The 25,933-nt window shown below is 47.0% G+C and overlaps 1 protein-coding gene across 1 annotated transcript; it reads right to left on the bottom strand.

The window, feature by feature from the left end:
* Positions 1–1,322: 1,322 nt before the first annotated feature.
* LOC128300955 (uncharacterized) lies at positions 1,323–25,933 on the bottom strand. Its single transcript, XM_053037219.1, has 5 exons — positions 24,823–25,933; positions 6,065–6,328; positions 4,251–5,988; positions 3,005–3,177; positions 1,323–2,320 (listed from the first exon to the last, which is right to left on the bottom strand). Exons 2-5 carry the CDS (start codon positions 6,326–6,328, stop codon positions 1,805–1,807), a joined length of 2,691 nt encoding a protein of 896 aa, XP_052893179.1. The 5' UTR covers positions 24,823–25,933; the 3' UTR covers positions 1,323–1,804.

Below are 25,933 nucleotides of genomic sequence, written 5' to 3'. Positions count from 1 at the left end.
TTCGTCATCATATGGGTAAAACTAATAACTTCTCAGTTCGTTCAGCACATCCCAAGAAAAGAAAAGAAACTACAGTATTACATGCTTTACGATATTTGTCTATCGTCTTCAACATGAACAGGCTAGCGCTGCAAGACGTACCGAGCCTTGTGCCTTATTGCCATCACAATGGAAATGGTCAACATTCAGAAGGTATAGAAATTTGACTAACCAAAACAACATTGGCTAACAAAACATTCATAAAGCTATTCGAGATATGCTCTCGGTGACCAACCCCTGCCCTAGCCACGAATCCTCCGAAACACCGCCGAAAATATGGTCCCAGAAATATCGTTTTGTTATTCGAGTGCTGATTGGCTTTCGTTCGAAGAATTGTTCCCCCTCGAAGGCGGAAGGTTCTTATTTTCCTGTTGGGTGGCAAAGCGGAATCCAAAGACGGCCATCCGGTAGACGAAAGGAAGCAATGACAGCTGTCGGATTTTCGAAATATCGGAACTCTTGAGGACGTTCGCTTTGATTTACTCGCCTTCGAAAAGATTCATCGAGCAGCAAGAGGGGTCCGTGGAAAAACATTTCGTCCAGTGTCTACCACATAAGGGATGCTTTTGGTGTTCTGTGTTATCTGTGCACACATGCATGACATAATTCAATTCGGAACAAGAACCGCATCATAGTTTCCCTGGACGATAGCCGCATGGCCTTAAAATTGCCCAACAATCATAAACTAAAGATCTCGATGATATCAGTTCCACAACTAACCGCATTAAGATAAAGCCATCCAAAAAAAAAAACAAACCTCCCATTCAGTGGCGTGGCGAACCGAAACGAAACTTCAAAATCATGTTCTTCGCAAAACTCCCAGGCTCACACGCACCGAAGAGTTTCGTAACATATTGCAAACATATCCGGTCAAAATGTTAATTCCCTGGGCTGACTCGGTTCGGTTCAGGGCAACATCTTAAAAATGATGCTCTACCAGTACCGACAGAACATTGTCCATTCGGTAGCATTACGTCGATGTCCTGTTTTTTTTTGTTATTTTGTCGATACTAAAATATACCAAAAATATGCTTGAATTACACACAAACACCCGGACTAAGTCTTCCAACGTTTGACCGTTCGTGTTTTTGATCAGATCCCTCATGAATTTGTCAACCAGAAGTATGCGTGCAAGATGTTCGCTGGAAATTGGAATTCTTTCATCTGATCTCTTAGCATTCGCTTTCAATTTGTTCTAGATTACGCTGTCCTGCACCAGTCAGTAGGAGATTTCGAATGCTGACACCATTTTTTTTCTGCCTCGTTTTGTTCGTTTAGTTCATCGTATATTCGTTTCTTTTTCGTTCGTCCTCTCTCTCTCTCTCGCTCATATATGTACATGTACATTACACATACTCTTTTGGGGTAGTTTGATTCCTTACGAGCTACAGAATTGGGAGATAAATTACAAAACATAGAGCCTTTCGAATATATTAGATCCTCTGGTTTCACGACGTGTGGTACAGACGCACACACAAACAAACTATACATACATACATACAGATAAATATACGGAATTCGCGACCTTCATCTACTGACACGCGATGTCCTTTAGTGTTACTAGAACACTTCCCCTATAATGGCCTCTTCGAAGGCACTTCGAAAGGAATCGTTCAGTTTCGTTTTTCGGCACAACATTCATTCGCTATATGGCACAAGCATTCCTTGGTTTCTTTCGTCCCTTCTTCCGCCTCCTTGTCCCCATCCCCCACCCATAAGCTCGGTTCTACACACAAGGACTCTGACGTAATAATTCAATTCCGCCTCAGACGTAACTCTCCTGTCGGTTTTGGTCCAACACCATCACCGGTCCATTAACCGGATCCCGGCGGATGGTAAGCCGGGTAATGTGTGGTGCACCGACCGGGACGGTGCTCTGTCCACCGTCGGCACCGACACCTCCGCCCTCCTTCCGGTGCTGCGGTGGCCGTGTGGTAAGGCTTTCGTTACACCGCCGACTGACGTGCGAGATGTCCTGATAATGCTCACTGGTCCCATCCAGCGTACGCTCGATGCGTGCCAACGTCGGCCCAACCGTTGTCTCGATCAGCTCGAGTGATGCGCCAGACGATAGGCTACCGCCGGACAGTAACCGCGACAGCACGTGAAGAATGTTCCGTATCGTCTTGCGCTGTGCCTCCGACTCCACGCCGCTCGGCAGCCGCTCGTGGAACTTTTGGCTGAGCACGGTCACGAGGAAGGCGAGCAGGGACCGGTTGGCTAGATGATGATGGCACTTCCAGTTGGCTGACATGTTGTACAGCGTCGCCGTGAATTGTTCCTGCAGCGGTAGAAAAGGGGGAAAGAAAAACGATACTGCGATTAGCCCACCATTTCCTGCATTCCGGACCGAGCGGTGTCACGGGACGTATCGTCCCACGAACCGGATTAATGTCATCTCATCAAAAACGAATCAATTCACGCCAATATGTATCCCTTTTCTGGCATTTTTTTTTTTTGGTTCAGCCTGTATCGGAACCGATTTGTGAAGCCAATCGGATAACACCTTGCGAATAGTGGTACGCCCATCGGTAATCCATCAATATGTGTCCTTTGGCTGCTCTTGGGCAATATTTCACACATTCGATGTTTCGCAAGCGCCATAAATTGCACGAAGCGGCGCGAGGGAGGAAAAAAAAGGTAAAACAACAGCCTCACCGCACCGAATTGATTGGTTCAATCAGCCCGAACAAAGCACTACCCCGTAGCTGGCAACAGGAGCAGCGTCTGGTGGATCTTACGCGGTGAGGTCCTTTTAGGAAACCTGCCGTACGTACAGTGCATCCCGTGTGACGTATGTTACGCATCGTTTGCCCTTTATTGCATCGCGTTACAACACCGTAAAAGAAGGATGATCAGGCTGATGATGATAAACTAGGCTGCCACTAAACGGCTTCCACCGGCAGCGATAAAAAGATGAAGCTGTTTACTGCACTTTACTTGCATGTTTCACAGCCATACTTACGTAGAGAAAGATGGATGCACCGGGACCACGCTGTTCGGTGGCTATTCTCAGCTTATCGACCGCATCCTGTGACATCACCGAGTACACGGCCGTCGGTTCGATGCGCGTCATGTTGTTCAGGCTGGCCGAGCAGAGCAGCAACGTTTGGCAGCAGTTTGTCTTCTCGATGATCTCTGCACCGGGCAATCAGGCCAAGGGAGTTTCCATTCAAGTTCGCATCGAGTTTTTTTTTTGTTTCCCAGTTGAGACACGATGACATCGTGGCGGAAGGAGAAAAAAGAAATAAAATAGAAAATTAATACGACGCTCGTTTCTGTTACAGTTTTCTCCCGCATCAACCAGCGCTGGATAAAACCAACCGAGGAGCAATTTGCTGACCGTTGCGGACCGTAGTGCTGGCATCTTGTTAAGCGAACTTTTATCCACCAATTACTTACTGCCCGTCTTTGCACTAGCACCAACGCTAATTCTTCTAATTACGAACTTACCGACGGGTATGGTCAGCTCAAGGCAATGCGAAAAAAGAAGGACTCTACTCGCTACACACGCTTTACGTTACTTTTAGTTGCTACATCAGCAAAAAAAACCTGTGTGCTGTGTCGGTCTTCATTACAACGACCTTGTGCAACATGGGGATTCGTGCTGCATGCACGGAACGGGAAAACTACACCATGCTTCCTGCGAGCCAGACGATTTTATTAAGCACATTTCAGCTCAACACAACTCAAATGAAATGCAAATGGCCACGGTAATGGTGAAACTTTCCACATAAATCACATCACACGTTGCCAACGGCAGTGTGACGGTACAATTGTGACTGTGGTAGGTCGGACAACCTGCTTGTAACCGCAAAGGAAAGTTTAATCTGTCCCGGAGGGGTACTTCCAATTTTGAGGTTAATATATCTTCTTCTACATTTTCAATTCAATTTTATTCCCACTGTTGCTGTATCCGAATTTTTCACCCAAAATGATGGGACATCATTCCGACAGCAAGCGTTACCAGGAAAGGAAACATTCCGCAATGCAGGAATTTTCCTTCGATACACAAAAACAACTGCAGGGCTAATTCCAAAAATTGCTCATATTTTTTCCACCCAGCGAAAGCCATTCAACAGGTGTCAACAGTGCCAATGGCACATGCACGACATGTCCCAACATTATTCGCATTCCAAAGGTTATTGTCACGTGCTAAATAACAATACCTAAATCAACCTTACATGATGCCCGATTCGTCCCTCGCTTACCGGTAATTGCTTCGACGATGGCATGGACGTACTGCTTCAGTCCGTCGAGCCGATGCTCTTCACCGTGCCAAGGTGCGCTAATCTGCGTCAACACCGACACTGCCTCCCGGAGCTCCGGTTCGGTCCGGTCCGTATCACCCGCCGCTAGGATGTCCCGCAGCACCTCCAGACCGTCGGCGCGTTCGAGCTGGCGTATGGTTTCCGTCGTGGAGCAAACGGTCGCCAGTGCCCGAAGGGCAAGGGCCCGTACGGACGACAGCTTCGATTCGACGCACACCAGCAGCAGCACACGGACAGTACCGTTCGCAATGAACGCATCGTTCAGTGAGGCCAACCCACCGTAGTCCAGATTGGAAAGACTGGCGACGTAGCTGAGATTGGAGCGCAGGATCAGTTCACACCGGGCGCCCTCCACAGCGTCCACGATCACGCGCACCAGGTGTTTGAAGATCAGCCGCACCGTGATGAGGAAGTATCGTTTCACGATCTGTATCTCCTCCTCCACGGACCGGTAGTCGAACGTATCGGTACTGGAGGTAGCTGCTCGCAAATCGCCCAACATGTCCGCTAGCGCTCGGGCATTCTCCGCAAACTTCTTGCGATCCTCGCGTTCGGAAGACTCGCGGCCGAAGTAATCCGTACCTTGCTGTTTGCGCAAGAACGCATCGATATCGGTCGCGAGCCCATGCACGAACGGAGCCACCTTCTGGTAGATCTCCTTCTCGTCCTCTTCGTCCTCTTCACATTCGCCATCTTGCTGCGTTTGGTAGCGTCTGACAGCGGCAAACAGTTGCTCCACGCGCTCGAACGTACCCTGCAGCGTTGCCACTTTACCCTGCAGATGGCGCAGTATCTTCACCGCCACGGTGGAGGTTAGCTTCAGTGACCGTCCCGCCTCGGTCGCGATGGATTTGGTCTGCAGTATCGACATCACCTCACTTTGGCACGAGAACCGCAATCCATCGAGCCAACCCTGGACCGCCGGCTGATGTCCGTTCAGCAGCGGATTGTCGTAGATCGTGTAGTACAGCGCGTGATCACTCACCGTGCTGGAGGTGTTGTTGCTCGGTTCGTCGTAGAAATTATCCGTCCCCGAAGGTGCCGCGATCGGTCGTACCGGTGGTGCCCGCTGGCCCGGCGACAGTGGTAACGATCGGTACAGCTTCGCCTGCCCACGAATGGGTGTCGAAGTGCCGCGGGTCGGATAGAGTTCCGAGTACGTTGGCAGCTCCACAGGCTCGCCCTTCACGGTGTTATTGTTGGCATCCGAATCGGATGCCGCATCCGCACCTTTGTCGTGTATCGTTCGATTAAGGATATTCGACAGCTCGCTGCTGTCCAATGAGATCATCTCCTCGCTGGAATTACTCAACTGCTCACTGAGATTGCGCTTCACACGGCTGTTTTTCGTTATAACACGACCCCGCTTCAGTGACACACTGCGAGGACTTTCCGATCCATGCGGTTCGGTTGGTTCACCGTAAGATAAACGCCTTCCTGCCGCAGCCGTTCCGTCGACCTCGCATGCCGGCAACGGTGCGGGCCGCCGGATGACTGTCGGTGGTGTTGGGGCGCTACTGTTGAGTGAAGGTGACCGTGCGAACAGTTCCTCATTGACGCTTCTCTTTGGTGTAAGCTTATCGGCGGAAGACGACTGGCTATCGTTTATGTTGCCCCGTTTCGCCAGGCTTCCACGGCCCGCATTAAGGGACGTTTCCGTGTCCGAAAACCCCGAGTCCTGTTGGGAGCACAGATAAAGAAATAAAAGATATAAATAAACAAAACAAAGGCGAGCAACTCCCACACACGCTTACTTGACTTTTGTGACTGGCAGGGCTTCCCTGGCGGTTGGTTTCAGCCCAGCTGGTGGCACCGGTGGCGCTTTTCGCATTCGTTGCCTGCTCCTCGATCAGCTCGTCCTCCTCTTCAAGGTCGTCGAACGCAGGGTACGATGGTCGTGACATTGGTCCACTGTGCAGCTGATAGCCATAGGGCCGGAATCCCCCGTACTGTCCACAGTCCGGTTCATTGCCAAACCAAACTTTGCTCTGTGAGCGGGCAAAGTTGGAACGTGACATCTGCAACGAAACAATCACAGCATGACAACGATTAGAAGCGTTCTAAACATATTGGGAGGATTGCTCCTTTTTGTTTTGCTTTTTCGAGGAGGAATAATTAACATTTTAAAAGCACCACCAAGCAAACCGATGTGTACATTTTTGGGGTCACGGTGCACGAAATGCTCCCACTCTTTACAACCATCTCAACCGCAAAACTCTCGGATTTCCACCTAGTAGTACCCGAGCAAGATTAAATTAATTTCACTCCTTTGGCCCACCGACGTGGTGCTTCCCGGGATAAGGTGGTTGTAAATATCACAACCTTAATCCATCGGCATAGTCGAAAAGCAAACATACGCAACGCCTCCACACAAACAACGACGCTAGAACCGGAACACTTCGATCGGACAAACATCAGCAGACAAAGCACTTCCGGGATGAAGGAAAATGCTTCACGCCGAACCGATCAACGACGGCCATTGTGTGCGCCAGTGTTTGCGTTACACTTCGCGAGATTCATTCGCGAGAGTCTGTGTGTACGGCGCGTCCTCTTGGGGGTCGGTCCTCCAGTGCAACCGAACGCGTTTCTTGCCATTTCAACTGGTCGTTCGCAATGGTGAAATAATTTATCAGAAACAACCAACAACGAGGACGACGACGACGACGACGACTGATTCCGTTGAGATGCAATCAACTCGTAGGGTAAGTTCCGCCCTTTTTCTGTGGGGATGTGTATTTGCATTTGCTGGTTGGGTTCTGGGAATACCCGCGCGAACATCCACCACTTTTTTGAAATTTAATTTTAAAACCTCATTCCCAGTTCTTGCTTGCTGAGGGAAACGCCGCGGTTCATCTTTTTCGGGGACAATAAATATGCCACTGTTTAACATCACGTTACAAGACGTCCCGGTTTGCTGGTAGATCGCTGCCAATGGGAAGGAAGTCCTTCATGGCGAATAATTTAACCTCGTTACTGAATCCTCCCCGGCACCATTTACTGGACACCTTACTGGGCTGGGTGTATAAATGCAATAATTTACACCAGCGACAACTCCCCACCGATCACGGCGGGCATTCGATTAAATTATGCTTCCTGTAACCTTTACCAACCGTTTTGCACACGACACTGCAGCACTATCCTTCCGCAATCGGCCAGAGGAAAACGTGAACTAACGTTTCTCACCGACACCATGCACCAACAATGTTTTCTCCCACCGGGGGTACGCCAGCCGAGTGGAAAGTATTGCCGATCGTACCGTTAGCCCAAAGGACCAAACACCGGCAAAGGACGCCCGTCCTGCATCGCAAGGCAAGCGGTATACGACGCTGCGCAACGGTCATGGCAGTCGAGCAGATGTTGCATCCATCCCTCTGCCGCTACCCTGGCCCTGCATACCAACGCTGCACGGGATGCAGCACAAAATGCGTCCATACATCCCTGCAGGACTGATATGCGCTTGTGTGTGTGTGTGTGTGTTTCCCTTTCGTTTGCGCGAAGCACGAAAACGATCAAATACGGGGTCCCTTCAATATGTGTGCGCTTTAGGGTCTCGAAGCAGCCGCGATTTAATTACGCAAGGGACACAATGGAAAACCCCATGGAAAGCAGCAATAGAAAAACAGGATTTTTTTTCCATGTATGTCTACGTAAACTCTCGATATTAATCACGGTGCGTTAGTGTTGCATGATTTTTCTATCTCTCTTCGTTTTACTGCGTTTTTTTCTCTCTCTTTTTCCATCCGCTACCCTAAAGGAATTGGTTCATTTTCGCCACAAAGGTAAGAAGGGGTGGCGCTCTAGCTAACGACTTTTCCATCCACAAAGTTTGCGGGAACGGACCAGGTGAGCGTAAACGATCAGATGCGAGATGCGGAAGTGACGCCAGCAAGTCAGCAACAACGGTACGGATCGACCCAAGAGGTACGCAGCAGCTGAGCTGTTCTGTTTTCTTCCTCGATTTCGATCTTTTTTTTGTGAACAGCTTGCAAAATACAGCATTGCAGATTTGTGTTAGTTTGGCCAAGAGTTGGGAGGGGTGATATACGTGACACGGTTAATTTTGCAATGATTTTCAGAGCAGTAAGCAGATGTACCGAAATATTCGCATCTTTCGCCTTTGGTCGCATAAGATTTCCGTTTTATTTTTCTATTACGATGCAACTTGATTGGTTAACAAAGAATTTAACTGTAATTACTTGGTTGATTACGAATACTCAACTAGTCCTGGAGTCTTTCATTTATTTGATTTATTTATTTAAGCTAAATAAATTAATTTATTAATTTATAATTTAATTAATTTATATAAATTATTAATTCTTGATGTACTAAAACATTTCTTTGTTTATAACGAAATATCGTTGAGGATACAACAGCGGCGGATCAAACGGTAGGCGGAGTAGGCGGTCGCCTAGGGCCTCGCCGTTTTGGGGGCCCCAATAAATTTGTGCCTATTGTTTGATTTTTGAAAATTTTATAACAAAGTTAAATTATAGCAAAAAAAATTAATTTACAAGGTAGAAAATTGATCAAAAATATCTTCCTTGGTTATATAAAACATTTTTTTCTATGTGATAAATTAAATGCAGAGAAGAATATCGACTTTGTGACTTTAAAGTATAAACGAAATTGCACCAGGACCAGGACACTAATTTTCCCGTTGGTCGAGAAAAATTTCTTCGAAAACTACCTGTTTCCGAATGTATAATACCAGGAGAGCATCCACGGAAGAGGTAGCACCTAGTACAGCAATTTTGCTTGAAAACCGCCGAAAGGTATGCAATGTTTAAACACTAACTTTCCCGTTGGTCGTGAAAAATTTCTTCGAAAACTACCAGTTTCCGAATTTAAAGTACCAGGAGAGCATGCACGGAAGAGGTAGCTCCTGGTACTGCGCCGTAAGGTATGCAATGTTTATACACTAACTTTGCAACCAACTTGCAACGCAATGCGCCGTAAGGTATGCAATGTTTATACACTAACCTTGTAACCAACTTGCAATGCAAGTTTGGTGCATGCAAGAAACTTGCAGCAAGATGGCGCCCAACTTCGTACTTGCATGCAAGCTTGCATGCAAACTTGCATGCAAGTTCTTGCAAGCAAATTCTTGCATGCAAACTTGCATGCAAACTTGCATACAAGAACTTGCATGCAAACTTGCATACAAGAACTTGCATGCAAACTTGCATACAAGAACTTGCATGCAAACTTGCATACAAGAACTTGCATGCAAACTTGCATACAAGAACTTGCATGCAAACTTGCATGCAAACTTGCATACAAACTTGCATGCAAGTTTGCATGCAAGTTTGCATGCAAGTTCTTGTATGCAAGTTTGCATGCAAGTTTGTTGCATGCAAGTACGAAGTTGGGCGCCATGTTGCGCGCCATCTTGCTGCAAGTTTCTTGCATGCACCAAACTTGCATTGCAAGTTGGTTGCAAGGTTAGTGTATAAACATTGCATACCTTACGGCGCATTGCGTTGCAAGTTGGTTGCAAAGTTAGTGTATAAACATTGCATACCTTACGGCGCAATACCAGGAGCTACCTCTTCCGTGCATGCTCTCCTGGTATTATACATTCGGAAACTGGTAGTTTTAGAAGAAATTTTTCTCGACCAACGGGAAAGTTAGTGTATAAACATTGCATACCTTTCGGCGGTTTTCGAGCAAAATTGCTGTACTAGGTGCTACCTCTTCCGTGGATGCTCTCCTGGTATCGGCAAACTGAAAACAGCTGGTTTTGTATGGAATTTCGTACCAGCTAATGGCGATCCAAGTAGTGGCGTTATCGTTCTCCTTAGCGCATACAAACGTTTATATATAGAGACTAGCTTACTAGGCCCGTTTACAGGGCTACACAACAGAACTCTGAGATGTACGCAAGGGAGCTTTCTTTCCGAGACTTTGCTGGTGTTGTTACATCATGTTTGAAGTACATCTCCCTAACACCGATAATGCCGTAGCAAAATTATGGGCCCCCCTTGACAAATTCCGCCCTGGGCCTCCAAGGGGATTGATCCTCCACTGGGATACAAGGAACAAACCATGTAAGAAAATGTAGGGCAGAATTGTATTCCAGCCACACCCATCCTGTGGACTAAAAATTAATGAGAAATTATTGTAATAAGCTTAATATACGTTATATTTACTCGTACTGTTCGCAAAAAGACAAAGCTTAAATCCACAATTTGCCCTTTTGAATATCATACTTAGTTGCAATGAAAATAACACGTCCTTCCCTAACAGCCCTTTATATTCCCCTCATTTCACACGCGTGGCGCGTACACGAATACGCTCAACTCATGTGCGAAGTTGCAAATCACCAATTTCCTGCACCACCGGAACGCTCCACCAGCTCCACAAATGATACCAATAAGCTACGCATCATCACCACACCATAGCTCACCTTTTGCGACAACATCACCCCTGGGCGAAACGAACTGTGCGAGAACTGTGGAATTATCTACCATGTTCTGCTTTCATTTCTACCGACGGAGCACACGCTCGGCACTGCCAACAGTGTCCATGTTTGAGGGCATTCCTCGAAGCGAAAGTGAAGTTAGTCGAGATCATACGGGGCAGGCAATCGATTCCACGTTCCATCAGCAACCGATGCGCACCGCATGTCAACGGGTTAGAGATGGGCTGCTAGAGAGATGGTGATGGAATAGCTCCCATTCCCTTTAGAACCTTCCGAACATCACCAGCGGGTGGTGGGCGAGAATTCTTCCCCCAAACTCCCGACAAGTGTGGAATTTCAAAGCATTTTCCGCTCGACATTCGATCCAATTCCCGCCCGTTTTGGGGTTGGGAAATGCTTAGCAAGACGCGTTCCTGCGTGAAACCGGGCACGGGTGCAAAATGTTGCATTCTTCGTAGGGAAATAAAAGCATTTGAAAATTGGCCGCCGCCGCCGCTCCCGCCCTACCCCCCCGGGTTACACTCCGAAACAGCAGCAACCGGTGGTGGAATGTTTGAAGCACATTTTCCACACTCTCTTGAACTGGACCTTCACTCACTCAGCCACGAGCTGTTGGTATTGGCAAGTGCTGTACAATGGGGAAAGACGTTCAAGTATCGGCGAAGCACTGTATGACTCACAGTTTGCTGCTGATGGTGGAACACGGGACCGGAATAATAGTCACCACTTGCAGCTACATTATGCAGCTGCGAACAAAATGCGAACCTTTGTCCCTTTAGGGGAACCCTCCGTGCCATTTAGCTACTGCGTTTAGCTCAGCAGCTCAGAGGTTTCGATCATCAACAATCACACAGTGCCACCCGCCGTACGGAATTCCTTCGTCACGAACGGAACGATACGGATGTTGTTAGTTTCACGTTGCAGTTTGTGGTGCATTTCCTTTTCAACCGCTACCTTCCACCGACACCATCGATGGCGACAATGTGCTCGTTGTGCCATTTACGGAACAGGCGTACTTAATCGGTTGCCGTATACTACGAATCGATTAATGACACTTTATGTGACTCTAGTGGCGTTGTAACTACATCGTAAAGCTAACAAAGGGGAAACGAAAATGTTTGCCACCGAGTGCAAGAAAAAATAAACAAAACCGAACCAATGTGGGTCTTGCCGATTCCGTCGAGAATGTCGTACGGAGTGATTAACCATTACGCCATCGGTTTTTACACACGCATTATGCATCACATTTTCCCCAGGTTGAGTCACAAACTTTGGCAAGATGCCAAAGCGAGATTGTTAGAGCGTCGGTAAAGAGTAAAAGTTACCGGAACCTAGAATTCTAACCGTAAACTTCTAACCTTGTCTCCTTCTGTTCGGAATTTGGCTGAAACTTTTACTATTAACTGTCAAAAACAATCTTCTGCCATGGGACGCAAGCCGGACCAGTGGAGTACATTTTGAATATCAAACTGCGACTGACAGGCAGCGCAATGTGACGGGATCGGGATGATCGAAATGGGTTTTTTTTTGTTTGGCAAAAATGAGTCCCCATCTCTGGACGACTTGGAAAACGACAGCTTCCAAACAGTGCTGCCACGAGGCAAATTCTGTACCATATTGCGTGAGCCCTGACAATAGTCACACTTCGATACTAACTTTATCGTCTGCGGGGCTGAAAACCCCGACCTCATTACCACGCCATTACTACATAATTTCCAGCCCGAGTTACAGACGTAGTTTGTATGATCATCTACTTCGAAACACGGGTCCGTTCGAGTGGTTTGATGAAGGAGCTGAGATACTTTTACGCGTCCGGAACTTTTCCGTTTGCTTAATTACCCTCCGGACAGTCAACGGAAGACTATGAGCGAATAAGTTGCTAATAGGATTAATACCGCGAGCGTCATCTTCGTCTCTACATATCGTACGTTAAAGATCTGGTACGCTGGTTAAAATCGGTCCTTATCGAGAGGTTTGCCAGCTTCACTTGGGTAGCAATATTTGTCCCTTTCAATATCGCCCTCGATTGGACGGGGAAATCTCAACCATCTTTTCAACCCACTCGACCTATTTCACGACCCACCCTTTTGGATTGGAAACTTTAAGTTCTTCCTTCACCTTAGCCTCCACTCCACATCATCGGGAGTCGGAATGTTTGGAAAGTTCCCGCGTGCGCGCGTGTGAAATGTTTCGTCGGTGACGATTACCCGATGAAACTTTATCCTTTACACATAAGACCCATTCTCTGCCGTGTTGATATGATAATTAGTAATTAGAAATGTCATTACCATCAACCACAGCACCAAACCAAATACCGGGAATCGTACAGGACAGTTACTGCGATTGCTGTTCTAAATCATCATGCCCCACTAAGCCACCAATTAATTGAACAACGACGGTAACGTTCCGGCTTGATGTGGTCACCCAGTGGTACGTTTGCGGTACGCAGTAAATATACTCTACTGGAAGCACCTCTAACGATCTCGCCGTACTATGGACTTCCCTTTTTTTTTGGCCAGCCATACCACCATCACCGGTTTCGGTTGGTACGTGCCGAGCATACCGGAGCGGGTCATCATCATCGCTCATCGCTACGGCAGCACATCCACTTCATCACTCTTCGGACCATTGCTGTTGATCGACAGCTCCAGTGCTCGAATGCTAGAACCCATTGCTGGAGGAATCTTCCCGCACCAAATTGTGTGACTACCGCCCATTTATGATTGTGCCGATGCCGATGGGTCCGCGATGCAACCGAAATCTGCGCCGCACCAATATGAATAACATAAATATTCATTCTGTTTCCCTTCAACTTTGCTGCGTGAATATCAATGCGAGTTGCAGCGGGATAAGTTGGCCCCGGCCAAACCCCGGCCGATGAGGTAATGAATAACGAGCGTGTTATAAATAATTTCTGAGCTTTTGCAATCTAGCGAGCTAATGTTTTATCGCCAAAGTTTGACTGAAAGTTCGAAGCTGATTTGTCTGATTTAAGATCCACATCATCATTATTGAAACCGAGAGAATCCAACCCGCACGGGAATAAGGGCTGTTATCGGCTGTAAGGGTGGCAATTGTTCCACCGACAAGTGTCTAATTGCCAGCGCGGTGCAATTAAAGCGCCACCGTGTCCGGGATCAATAAAAACAAACCACCATCGTGCAGTGCATCGGCTTCCTGGTGCGAGGTGTGGCACCACTATTCATTGCACCTGTGCGCTTGTGGCAGGTGAAAGTGCCGGGCACGGAGCTATCTGGAGCAAAGACCACCGTACACGCGCACTGCAACTGCAACCTATCATCCAAGCCCGGTGCACGGGGAATCGGAATCAGTGGACCGGTGGGTTATGCATATTTATCGTTATCGGGCAACGTCGCATCCGATCGCATCATCCGATGGCCGTGGCTGCTACTTCGCAGCGCAAAAGCGCAAATGATTGGGTGGCGAAGGAAATTCTCCGTACCTAATGGGAGAAAGTAATAATGAAAAGGCTTCCAGCGCTAAAGTTGGCCACTGAAAGGGAGATAGAATGTTTGCTATTCGCGCTGAAGACTTCATGGAGATTCATGGAGGCGAAGCTTTTCCAGAATTAATGGGATGTTACTGGGGAACGGAGCACTTTTTGTAATTAAAAATTGGCACATATTTGGAATATTAAAAACGTAATATAATACGACATAATCACGAATAACGAATAAGGAATAATATAAGAATATAATAACGTTTGTCCAGTACGGAACCAAATTCGCAAGAATGGCCAACTTAGATGGAAGCAAACATAATTCCATTCTTGCAGTAACCGGAAAAACGTCTTCTCGTTACGAGCAATTTTCCAAAAACTTTTCCAAATATTAAAAGCTCCACGTTGTCTTTAATTCATTTGAAACTTTAAATATGAAAGTGATTCCGGAAAACTTCGCATCTTATGATGGTTTATGGATTTAGGCAATTTCGTCTGAAATGAAAGCAACAACCCGGACTATCAGTTCGAATTTGTTCCCCCAGCCATCTCCATCTGCAAGTTCTAAATCTTCCAAACGCTTTAGCGTCCAATTGCATCCAAATCGGTATACCGACTAATTAAAGCAAACATGTCACCTCAGACGGTTCCACGCAGAACTACTTTGCAGCACCAATTCCGAACCCAACGCAACAACAAAAACAGCCTACCACACATTCCGGCTAGGGTAACCGGTGCTTCGCGGAACCAATTGCCAATTACCTTGCCCGAAAGGGCGCCCCGGTCCGGCACGACATTTGCGACAAATTCCAACCTTTCAAATCAGCAATTAAGCGTCCAGCAGGGCTGCCACTTTGGGGTAAACATTCTTCCTCTACCGTTGTGCCACCGGTGCGCTGTGGGGTTTTCTGTGAAGGCTGCTGTCCGCTGATGACCGCGGAAGCAACAACGTGCAACAAGGGCCCACGACTTTGATCTCGATCTATTAATTACTCTCCGGAACAGCTGGGGAGTTGTTTGGGGTGGTTTTGCTTCCCCCCAACCCCGTTCCCGGAACTGCCCAGCACACGCTAGTTGTAAGTACCGCAGGCACACTCCACTACAACGATTCAATCGAAATCAATCTAAATAATCCACCGCCTTGACAGTGCGGATGGACTTTCGTTGGAGGCAAAGGGAACGAAACGAAAATCGCTCCAAAACACGGCCGGAAAGAATTTAATGCTCACGATTTGTAGCGATTGAAATTGCTCTTTTTAAAAAGACCTGACCTACACACACACGTGACGCGACAACCCATCCCTCCTGCGGGGTTCGCTCCCGATCATCATGTCCTGAAGCATTTGCTCAACAAAACACGGCGAAATAAAAAAAAAAAGCAGACAGACCGACATCGTACTTGAAGCTTTCCACATGTTTCAGCTAAACACGAACCCCGCACAAACGATTCTGCCGACGAAAGGAATTCTTTTATTTCTTCAATGTCTTTCGCCCTCCCTGGACCCTTATTTCGGTGTCCAGAAATCGTGCCAACTTCCAGAGCGCTTCCAGAAGGTACACGACACGCTAATAGCCCTCCAGCTTCTCTCCCGTTCTCGGTGGCCGCCCGTTCACCGTAGGAACCGTACGGTGTTATATCATTAGGCGCTATCACTCATCGGGTGAACACTCCAGCACTCCGCGGGACCCCCCACTGTCGGCATAAACCACTTTTAATTCTTTCTCAGCGAAGTGCCGTTACGAAAATTTTGCGCACCAAAGCCCAAACCACTGACGGACGTGATCCTCTAATCGTCGGGGGGAAAATATGCACCATTCGGGTGGATTTGCCCCGTAGCGGCTTTGTGGATCGGTCCTGTTGGACCTATATTGGATACCGCTGCACGGCACTTGGGACATTGAGAACCCATCACGCGCCCAAACGCGGTACGGTAATTTTGCTCCGTAACGTCTCGAAAAACAGTGCGCCGTGCAGCGTGCGGACATTCCAATCTCTCGGACAGCATAAGTACCGAGAGCATCGAGCCACCATAGGCCACCAACGCCACCAATGCCTACAGGTGATGGTTTGTTTCGATGAAATTTGTAGACTTTACGGCAACGAGACTTGGATGGTAAGCTGTTGACTGTTGGCTTCTCATATGGGCTCTGGAAACAAGGTTCTGCACCTCTTTGCCCTGAAAGTTCGCAAGTTCCGAAGATGTCCCAAAAATTTCTCGCTCACTATCCCAACCCCCCTGTACTAGAGCTATGGCATATGGAAAGGGCTATCCTGTCTCGTCGTAACAGTTATCCATCATCGATCAGCATCTTTTCTGCATGATGAAGAGATAGACACCGCGCGCGGGTGTCCAGAAACGTCGAGAGGTCTTAAACGGTACAACATAAACATGTAAAAGGAGTAGAAAAATCACCCCCTTCAGCGGTGTACCTCTACCAAATGGTTCTATTCATATCGGTGCTCTCCATTCTCCACAGCAAAGCGCGCGATCGCGCGTCTCTTACAAGGGTTTGAGAACAAACGGAACACCAGGAATGCAACACCCGCAATAGAGCATTTGCCGCTTGCTTTCCTTCTTGTTAATTGTTTAGTGCCTGCTTTGCTGCGTACGACGGATCGGCATTGATGCCTCTTGAGATGTGACTTGCGGATGTTGCAAACGGTGGTACGGTGGTAAAAAGCCACACACTAACACAGCATTCCACATCGCACACAAGGGCACGGCAGTTTAAAAGGCGATTATTCTCATCGCCCCATTGGCAGATCCGAGGGCCAACGTGTTTAGAATGGCTTAAGATTTCCATTCGTTTTTTTTTTCTCGTTACCGCGATACCTATCGAAGGTTCTGAGAAAGCATAAACCCACCCGGTAAAACCTTGCACCGTTAGACCCACAAGAATGGGTCGACAAATGAGGAAGAAAACTAAATTCAACGATTAGCCACATTTACATACAGTGCTTTCACGTCAATCAATATTTTCATAAAGGGAATCTTAAACAGGGCAATTGTTTCGTGGGCAAGATAAAGGGGAGAAGTAACACGAGAATATTGAAATTGGCAAGAGCAATGACTTTTTACGCTCGGAATTGAATGGTGGATTGTGATTTATGCAAAACCTTTGAAGGAATATGCAAAAGGATGATTCTCATGCAAATTAAAAATGGTTGCATCTTGACTTAATATTGCTTCATTGAAGCAATGGAGGACTTTGATCATTGCTCCTTTTTTATTTATTGACATGTTTTATACGTACTATTGTTTCAGTGTTGTTTTGAAGCTGTAGCTGCTATGTATATCGGAAGCAGCTCAGTGGCATCATGATAACGGCGTCAGTCTTCACACAACAAGGAATGAGTTCGAATCTTATACTTACCCGTGTGTCTCCTTGTACATTAGGGCCAAAAGACACAAGGTGATTATAGTCCCTCAATAGGTCTTTAAATCACCAATTATGATATGATAACCCTGTGCATTTTCAGTCGAAAATCAGGAACTGCATCATCATCATCATCATCATCATCATCATCATCATTACAAAAGACTTCCGGGTAAACCATCCTCAATTGCAGCTCCTTCTCTCGCCCCATTTATAGCTGCCATTTATCACTGAAGTACTTAATAAAATAAAACCATTTGAAAAACACCGAGTTTGTTGAAATCAATTGTTTGATGTTGCAAATAAACTTCAACTCCAGCTCACTAACCAAACCCCGAACAACGCCGGTCACGTTTAGAACTCACGCACCCGACGAGAACTGTTGAGGCGTTTAACAAATCGTCCAATTTCAACCCCCACCCACCCTGTTCTGACATTCTTCGCTTAGTTAAATGAAATCTAACAACAACAAAAAACGAAATACAATTGCCTCCCAATAAACACGACAGCAAGCCGTTCATTGAAAAAAAAGCGGTCCAGTCTATAAAATGCTGTGGACGGGCACGCACGGCGAGATGTTTAAAATTCTAACCATAGGTTATAGACGAGAATTGCTTTGCCGGTCCGTGTACGTGATCGGATTACTGTTGCAGCAGGCATCCATTCTAACTCGCGAGTGTAGTTTTTTTCCTTTTCGTCCACTACCCCATTATTCTAACGCCACGATCCCTGCCTTTGCTCGCGGTTTGGCTGGATGTGATGGAATGGAATTGGAAGGAGGACAACGCAGAACACGACAAGTGATCAGCTAATTTTAATTCCCTACTGACAGATTATTCAAATTTCGTACACGCATTGAAGGAGGAACGAGAATTGTACGGCTATAGACCATACCCCATACACCTAGCTACATCCAGCTCGACATCCCCAACTCGGGAACGTTGAAAAAGTAAACACACGTCATGAACGAACGCCCCCTCCAACGGGACCTGTCAACTAGAGCTCGCGTTATTCTCCCGTTGAAGACTTTATTGGGGAGGATTGAACGTCGGACGAGGGTAGCATCTACGAGTTCAACAACATAGTACCATTCAGGTGACATTGATCCCAGCAATCGAATCGACCAGGTACCAGCGTCTTACAACAGAGTCCGGACGCTTCCGCACGCAACGGCTGATAACGACAGCAAAAGGTAGCACAAGCCATCGAGGGCAAACAATCAACAGCGCCAGCTTACGGAACAATCGACCCAATGCTGCGGGTCAACATAAGCGCATATCGCGCCTCAGACCTCCGAACAAACCAAACATAGTTCCGTCCAAATGTGGTACACCCAGGTGAAGCTATACGGTACTGTCCGGACGTGTTTGCTAAATAAAATATTAAAATTAACAATGTACAGTTACCGACGCCGGAGACCCCGGAGCTAGGTTCCGCTGACAATAAAAGCGTCCGATCGGCATAGTAGCAATAAACATGTCGCCAACCCTGCGGGGACAGACGCGATGTCTCCGTAACGATCGCGCCCAATAGTTGGCCCGATGTCGCTCGTCAGTAGCCGGCAGGTGGTAACTGGTCTAAAGGTTCGGACCCTGCCAATATCTTCACTGTGGCATCGGTATCGGTCCATCAACTGGCACCAGAATCGGGCACTAATGGGTAGCCCGGTCACGTCATGAGGGTTCAGCGAACATAGACACGACACGTTCGTTGTTTGTTTTGTCCACACTTCAACTCGCTTCATATTGTTCCCGGGCCAAAATCCGATCCCAGTCTATACTTCCTTCATTTGCCTGCGTCACCTATGCTAGCGATCGTTACGATCAACTCATGTGGAAGAGGCTTTAATTATGCAACGCAAAACCCATTCCCGTTCGATTACGAAAACTATCGCTCCGTTCCGATTGGTATCCATCGTACCGCCGCTTCCCGGCTTACGCGGCTCCCCAATCTGGGGTGGGCCAAGATTGTTGTGATCGTTGCACACGACCTGCACACGATCGCGGACGGGGTGAGAATGCGTTTCGTACCATTGCGCGGTCGCTTTCGCCTCAACCAACACAACCAACAATAACCATTCACTATCTGCATATTGATTGCAGTTTTGAGGGCAGCGAATCAAGATGAAAGCCCAAACCCAATCCAGGCCCCGAACGGTCCGGCCAACAATTTACATACTAATGATACGTAATGAATTAAAAAATGGTTTTCATCTGTCCCGTTGAGCCATCTACAAGGCGATGTCACGACGATGGGGTTTGCTTGTTGTTTTATACATTCTGTTCATTTTTTTTGTTGTTGTTCAACCGCGAAGGGTGAAAAGCACCGCTAATCGGAAGCGGTTGTTCCACCTGGGGGAGAAAGGGCTCGAACCGGTGTTCTGATCGGTTTTCGGGTCCAGCAATCGGGGTGAAGAAGAAATTCTACTAATTTCCTCACGCCAGCTGGCTCGAGCCGATTTCATAACCGTTGCCGTAATTAATTGCAGCGCATCTGAAGACGATAATTCTGATTATGAAAATGGGAACTCGTAAGGACGGAATGAGTCGAGCGGACGCCGTGCCGTTGGTACACCATATCTTTTGGGAGGAATCTTTCATCGTTTTGTTTTTGTTTTTGATTGGAAAAGTTGCGTTATCGAAGCATCATCGCAGTTTAATTTATTATTGCCATGTATTTGGCTTAAAATCATGGCAACATATTTTTTTGTTACTTTTGTGTTCTTTGGTTTAGGACTTTCTGGTTTACTTGAAATACAATTATAATACAACAGATTAAAACAATCTTATCCATCCGGTCGGTTGACGATCTCTGATCTCCATCCTGCGACAGCGTCACAACACAGGGTGGTTTCCAACAGTTTCTATTGGAACATATATATTTTATAAAAGTTTTTTTTTCCAATTTTCATGCATTTTTGATTAACTGGTAAAGCACGTGATTGTTCCAATGTTCATATAGTGTGAGACATAAGTTTATCAACACTTGATATTGAAACTCTATTAAAATGTTGAAAGACATCAATTAAGTTGTAAAGAGATAAAGAAATAACAACAAATATTATTAAACCTACTAGATTCATAAGTAATTTGCTGACATCTCTGAGTAATAAAGGTTTAAAAATGAAGCAATCATCCCAAAAATCCTTGAACATTCAAACACATCTTTTTCACTTCATAACTTACAAGGACATTAATTTCTTATATCATATTTTTCAACAACTCATGTTTTAATGCAATTCAGTTAAAAAAAAAACACACGAAGACTTACAACCATCGTTATCTAAAGGATACGACCTCAATGACGTAAAGCGACGATTAACAAAATTTATCACCAAACGTGATGCCCAACCATAAATAGCGCCTACAAGCTTTCGATTCCAAAATTATGAATATGATCATTTCCCCCTCGGTTCCCACGTCATAATTATAAGGCCTTCCTTGATAAGCTTCACAACCGATCGATCGATGTGGCATTTTGATTAAAAACAATTCCGACGACGAATGCAAATCAGGCGCACGATCACCCGCCATTTGCGCTGCACTAACGAGCGGTTGTAGCGGAGCGATTCGAATCCGATCCGCTACGGTAATAACTAAACATTTGTCACCATTTAAACCATGTGTTGCTTTTACCACCAAACGCCTTGAGATAAAATGAACCATTGCATTGGGAGGCATAAAAACATACACTCATCTTCCACCTTGACACAGTTCGCTCGTGCGGCAAACGGAACCAACCTCAAAGAGCGTTGCTTTTAAAAAAAACGACAACATCGTTTTGGTGTGTTAAACTCTGTGCTTTCCCACTTATCGATCGAGTTCTTTCCCTATCTCCGTAATGGGGTCAATAAATGTGACAAATGAACTACCTCCTCCCGAGTGGGTGCGTCGATCGACGCGTAATGAAGCTGTGCAAATTTATTAAAACACACCATACAGCAAAATGTGCTGGAAGGCGAGTGAAACGAAAATAATAAGTAGAAGGTTGGTGGTAAAGATGTTCCCAACACGTTCAAAATACAGAGACCACAAACGGTTCCTACTGGGTCCCGTCGACAGCTGGTAACATCATTCGATAACGTACCAGCGGATCCCGCATCGAACCATAAAGTTCACCCGGTGATGACATACGCAGGACGTTCCCGAGACTGTAACTGTCAAAAATGCACCCTTATTCAACGGAACCCACCTACACAGGAACGCACTTATCGTGCTCAGGATCGCCCTGCCGTGAGGGTTCTAAATATATCCACACGCCATCCGAGAAGGACCCCTGTATTGTACGAACGGTATGGCGCGGCAACCGTTAAGGACTTGCGCATATGGTGCGGACCCTCGGAACGCTTTAACCGACCGGAAGCGTGTAGCACGTATGGCACGCGCATAGACGCGCTCATCCCCGCCCAGCAGCGTACGATCGTGCCGTCTTTGGTTACACCAGCTTTTTTTTCCCCCTGAGTCCACACCATGTGCACTGAGGCGATACAACGCTGAGCGACAGAAGCAGATGTACACGCGGGCATTACCTCGTCAAGTAGGTGACGCTTTTATTTGTGGTTGCCATGGATGCGACGATCCTTTCCAGTAGGAAAAACAGGGCAATACAATTTAATTATTATGTAGCGAGAAGCTAGTGTTGTGCTTGTTCCTTCTGGTTGTTTTTGTCTGTGATCTAGCGAGATTGCAGATGTTGGAATGTACTTTCAGATTCCGAACACGTTACAGAAGATGCGAACTCTTCCACACCTCCGGTCCTGGTTCGGTCGCAAACGATCGGTAATAAATATCATCAAAACAGTAGATAGTCATCCCAACACCCGGAGGTACTTCGCCCGGGAGCTGCAGGAGGTTGATCTCCGGCACTGAATTATGCATTACACACACGCGTCAAGCCCACTGCACCGCAACGATGACCTCCGATGTGCGGAGCATCTGTGTCCGGTCGTGATTACTGTTTTCGGTAAAGAGATGCCATCGACAGCAACCTTGACGGGCCTTCTTCGAGCCCTATTACAGCTGCCACCGTTAAGGACTGGCAGCGAGCCTCACAGCACAGCACAGCACCTTCGCCATCTCCGCATCGTACTCTTCTCGCTTTTTATGGCATTGTTAAGTCGTTTAGTTTTGTTGCTATTTTTTACGCTTTACCCGCGTACGAGCGGGCCATTATCAACGGTACCAGCCCAGGTGTGTAGCGCGACGCGAGATCCGACGCGAGACGATGGCTTCATCGTGCCAGTGTACGCGCACTCCAAAAACAAACCCGTATCTTCCCCCGATGCGGTAGAGTTCACACCTTTGCCGAGTGGGTATTTTTACCCCTGACACGAATTACTCCTTCAAAGTGCATTATCTTATCAACAGAAAGAAAATAAGCACGCCCTGCGAAGGTCTCGGCTCAGCTTTTTTTCGGGTGGGGCGGAAGGAAGTTTATTTATTGAGCAATCGTTTTTGGAGGTTTTTGGAGAAGAATGTTCTGGATAGTGCTCTCCGTCAGTGCAACTCCGCCACGCTCGATGGCGTTTCATTTTATTTATTTTTGCAAGATCCGATAAGCCCTTATCAAGCAGAGTCCCTCTGCGGGATCTACAACTCTTGAACATCTCCACCACCACTCTTTTTGTTGTTTTTGTGTGCGTATATACTGTCCAAGATTCTCCGGACATCATGTTGACAGTGGACATGATAAGACCACTGCTACTGATAACCAATCCACCTGTCCAGTGATGTAACACCTCGTGTGAAGTGAGCAATTGGTCGGAATGGACAAACGGCCGTGTAAAGCCAATAAGCACACAATTACCGTGAGCTCCCAAAGCTCCCCGATACGATATAATGCTGATTTAGCAGGCATTAATTTTCCGCGATAGCAATGACTGCATAAACCACAAAACCCGTCCGTTGACAGTTGCTTCCTCGCCTGTCAAGCTCGTGGCATCGGCGACCCGGTGGTCCCCGGTGGTGGGAAGTTGCGGAAACGCGGATTTGTGCTGACTCGTCCGGAGCTCGGGTTGCATATAGTGGCCATTTTACAGCTGTTATTAAACGTCATGTGAAGTAGGGAATTATAAAAAAATAACGCTACAAGTATTATTATGATGCACGGCACTGGGTGAGGTTGAAAGTCCAATTGCATGTTTGGGGCCATTCGATAGGCTTTTCGACGACTGAGGACTAATTGAGCTTGGCACTTGGTAAATATTGATCCAATATTGGTGCTACTGTTAATTTTGTTCGTTTCGCTCCAATTGACTCACTAATCTAATAGTTTATTTAGACTGCCGAAGGATTGTGAGGGTACGTTTTGGGCAAACTTTAGCTGGTGCTTTAGAATCCCCTGCCGAAATTTTCCACCCTAGCGTATCTAATTTAACCTTCAAAATTCCATGCCCCATTCCCTGGAAACGCATCCATGACACTCATTCATTAAGTGCTGACTCAAGCTATTTTTACAACTCGCATGCGGGATTGATGAATCACGTGAAAACATTTGTATTGCTTGTTCCCTTCCAACAAGCTACCTGTACACGGTGTATCACGTCGTTCGGAGCTTTGACAAGACGCGTACAGCGAACGTACAACACCCGGGGCTCAAGTGTTTTACTGTTCGAGCTGCGCGCATGAATCACAAAACTCGCGGTGCGATACCGCACGATTTGTTCGCGTCTCCACATATGAATTGCTAATTGTTTGCCATTAGCGCTCCCTGCAGGCCTTTCGTGTTGCGGAAATAATGCATATTTTACCCAAACCAGCCAGCCAGCCCCAGAGCAGTTGTGCGCACGTCCTCGCAAGGGACGCACGGTCAAGGGCAGCTCGCGAAACGAGTTTTCTTGATGAGGTGCGACACGTGTACGATATGGGGGGGGAGACGGGATCCCATTATCCCATTAGCTTGCCCATTTAGCCGGTTGGAGATCTGCTGCTGCTGCTGCTGTTGCTGCTTAGCGGTACCAAATCATCACGATCGATAAATCACGCACATCTCGTGGACGCCGGTGCGCTTTCCCTGCCCCAGTGTGGACGAACAAATCATATCTCGCGCAGGTAATGTTATCATCCTGGCAGTAACAGACTGTTGGCAGGAAGTGTGTAAATTATGACCACAACACCTAGATCTTGTGCACTGGTGGATGGTGAGATATAATTAGAATCGAACAAGATCTCGCCGTAATCTTGCATCTGTGTTAAGAGCAACGTTTCCGGAAGATCCCGGACGAGAGATGCTTCGCATTCTTCAAGAATTCTTACCTTGTCTTATTTTTCGCCCTTTGTGAGACCTTTCAGCAGAATACGGTTCTGTGTCGCAAAGCCTCGGTTCGGCTTCGTTCGCTCGTGTTGATCCGGGTTGACCGGTGGAAGAATGGGTTTTACGCTGGGATTTTACCAGGCCACAGAGAACAGCAACAGGTAGCACGGTCTATCGCCAACCCCAAGAAGAAGTAAAGTAACGTTATCTCGCAGGTAACGCGTCCGGCGACTTTCGGGATGGATGGCTTCCTTTTCGGGGTTCCGATTTCGATTCAATCTCTGCTCGAACCAACTTTTTTTTATTCTTTACTTTCTTCCCCTCGAATCGATTCTATTGGGCCGAATTGGCAATTCGTTATGTCATAAAAGTGGGCTTACGATCAACAGCACCCACCGTGCATAAACATAATAGCTGGTTGCAATAAAGACCACGGTGAAAAACGGGGGAAACAAACGCACCACATTAACGTAAACATACACACACACACACAGACAATCGTAAAAAAGTAGCACAGTTAACCGGGGAAAAAGAAAAACAATACACTAAACGTGACCGTGCGCCAAAATTCGCTAATAGCTGTCAAATTGGGCAGCCTTTTGGGCGAGTTACTTCACAATTTCTTTAGCCTTTTTTACAAACACGCTTGATTTGCTGCTTTCCGCAGCACAACGTTGCACACGTTGTCGCACACTACTCTCTTCCTGTCGCTAGGGAAACCGATTCCCGCATTCAAAGTAGGCCGGTCACTACCCATTCGCGGTGCACAAACAGTGCGATTCACCTTCGCGCACAGTGCAAAATCGGATGGAAATTGGAGAGGCACATTCCTTCGCGCGACTTAATGATGACACATTGATTTTTCCAATTAAATTCCCGCCCAGCACACGGTCCTGCCGGCCACCGAACGATGCAGTAATCCGGCGCAGGTGACTCAGCGTGAGCCGGAGTACCGTCTTCCTGGTAATCACACCGCAAAACAACACTTCACTTCCGTTCACTTCCACACGAAATCAAGCAATCCAGGACGCATTCCACCGAAATGGGATCCTCCGCTGCTACTGGTGCGGACCACTTTGCATTATTTCGCGTCCGTGCGATATCACACTCTGC

The sequence above is a fragment of the Anopheles moucheti genome, chromosome 3, assembly GCF_943734755.1.
Source record: "Anopheles moucheti chromosome 3, idAnoMoucSN_F20_07, whole genome shotgun sequence".
NCBI lineage: Eukaryota > Metazoa > Arthropoda > Insecta > Diptera > Culicidae > Anopheles > Anopheles moucheti.
The sequence above is the reverse complement of the archived record's forward strand: the minus strand, read 5'-3'. Positions and strand labels throughout refer to the sequence as shown.

What these genes read in the sequence shown, in the direction of transcription:
- LOC128300955 (XM_053037219.1), bottom strand. Translation starts at nt 6,328, where the DNA reads ATGTCACGTTCCAACTTTGCCCGCTCACAGAGCAAAGTTTGGTTTGGC. An exon ending in CTGCCAGTCACAAAAGTCAA is followed by an intron (nt 5,989 to 6,064) that starts GTAAGCGTGTGT and finishes TGCTCCCAACAG; the next exon opens with GACTCGGGGTTTTCGGACAC. An exon ending in CATCGTCGAAGCAATTACCG is followed by an intron (nt 3,178 to 4,250) that starts GTAAGCGAGGGA and finishes TGCCCGGTGCAG; the next exon opens with AGATCATCGAGAAGACAAAC.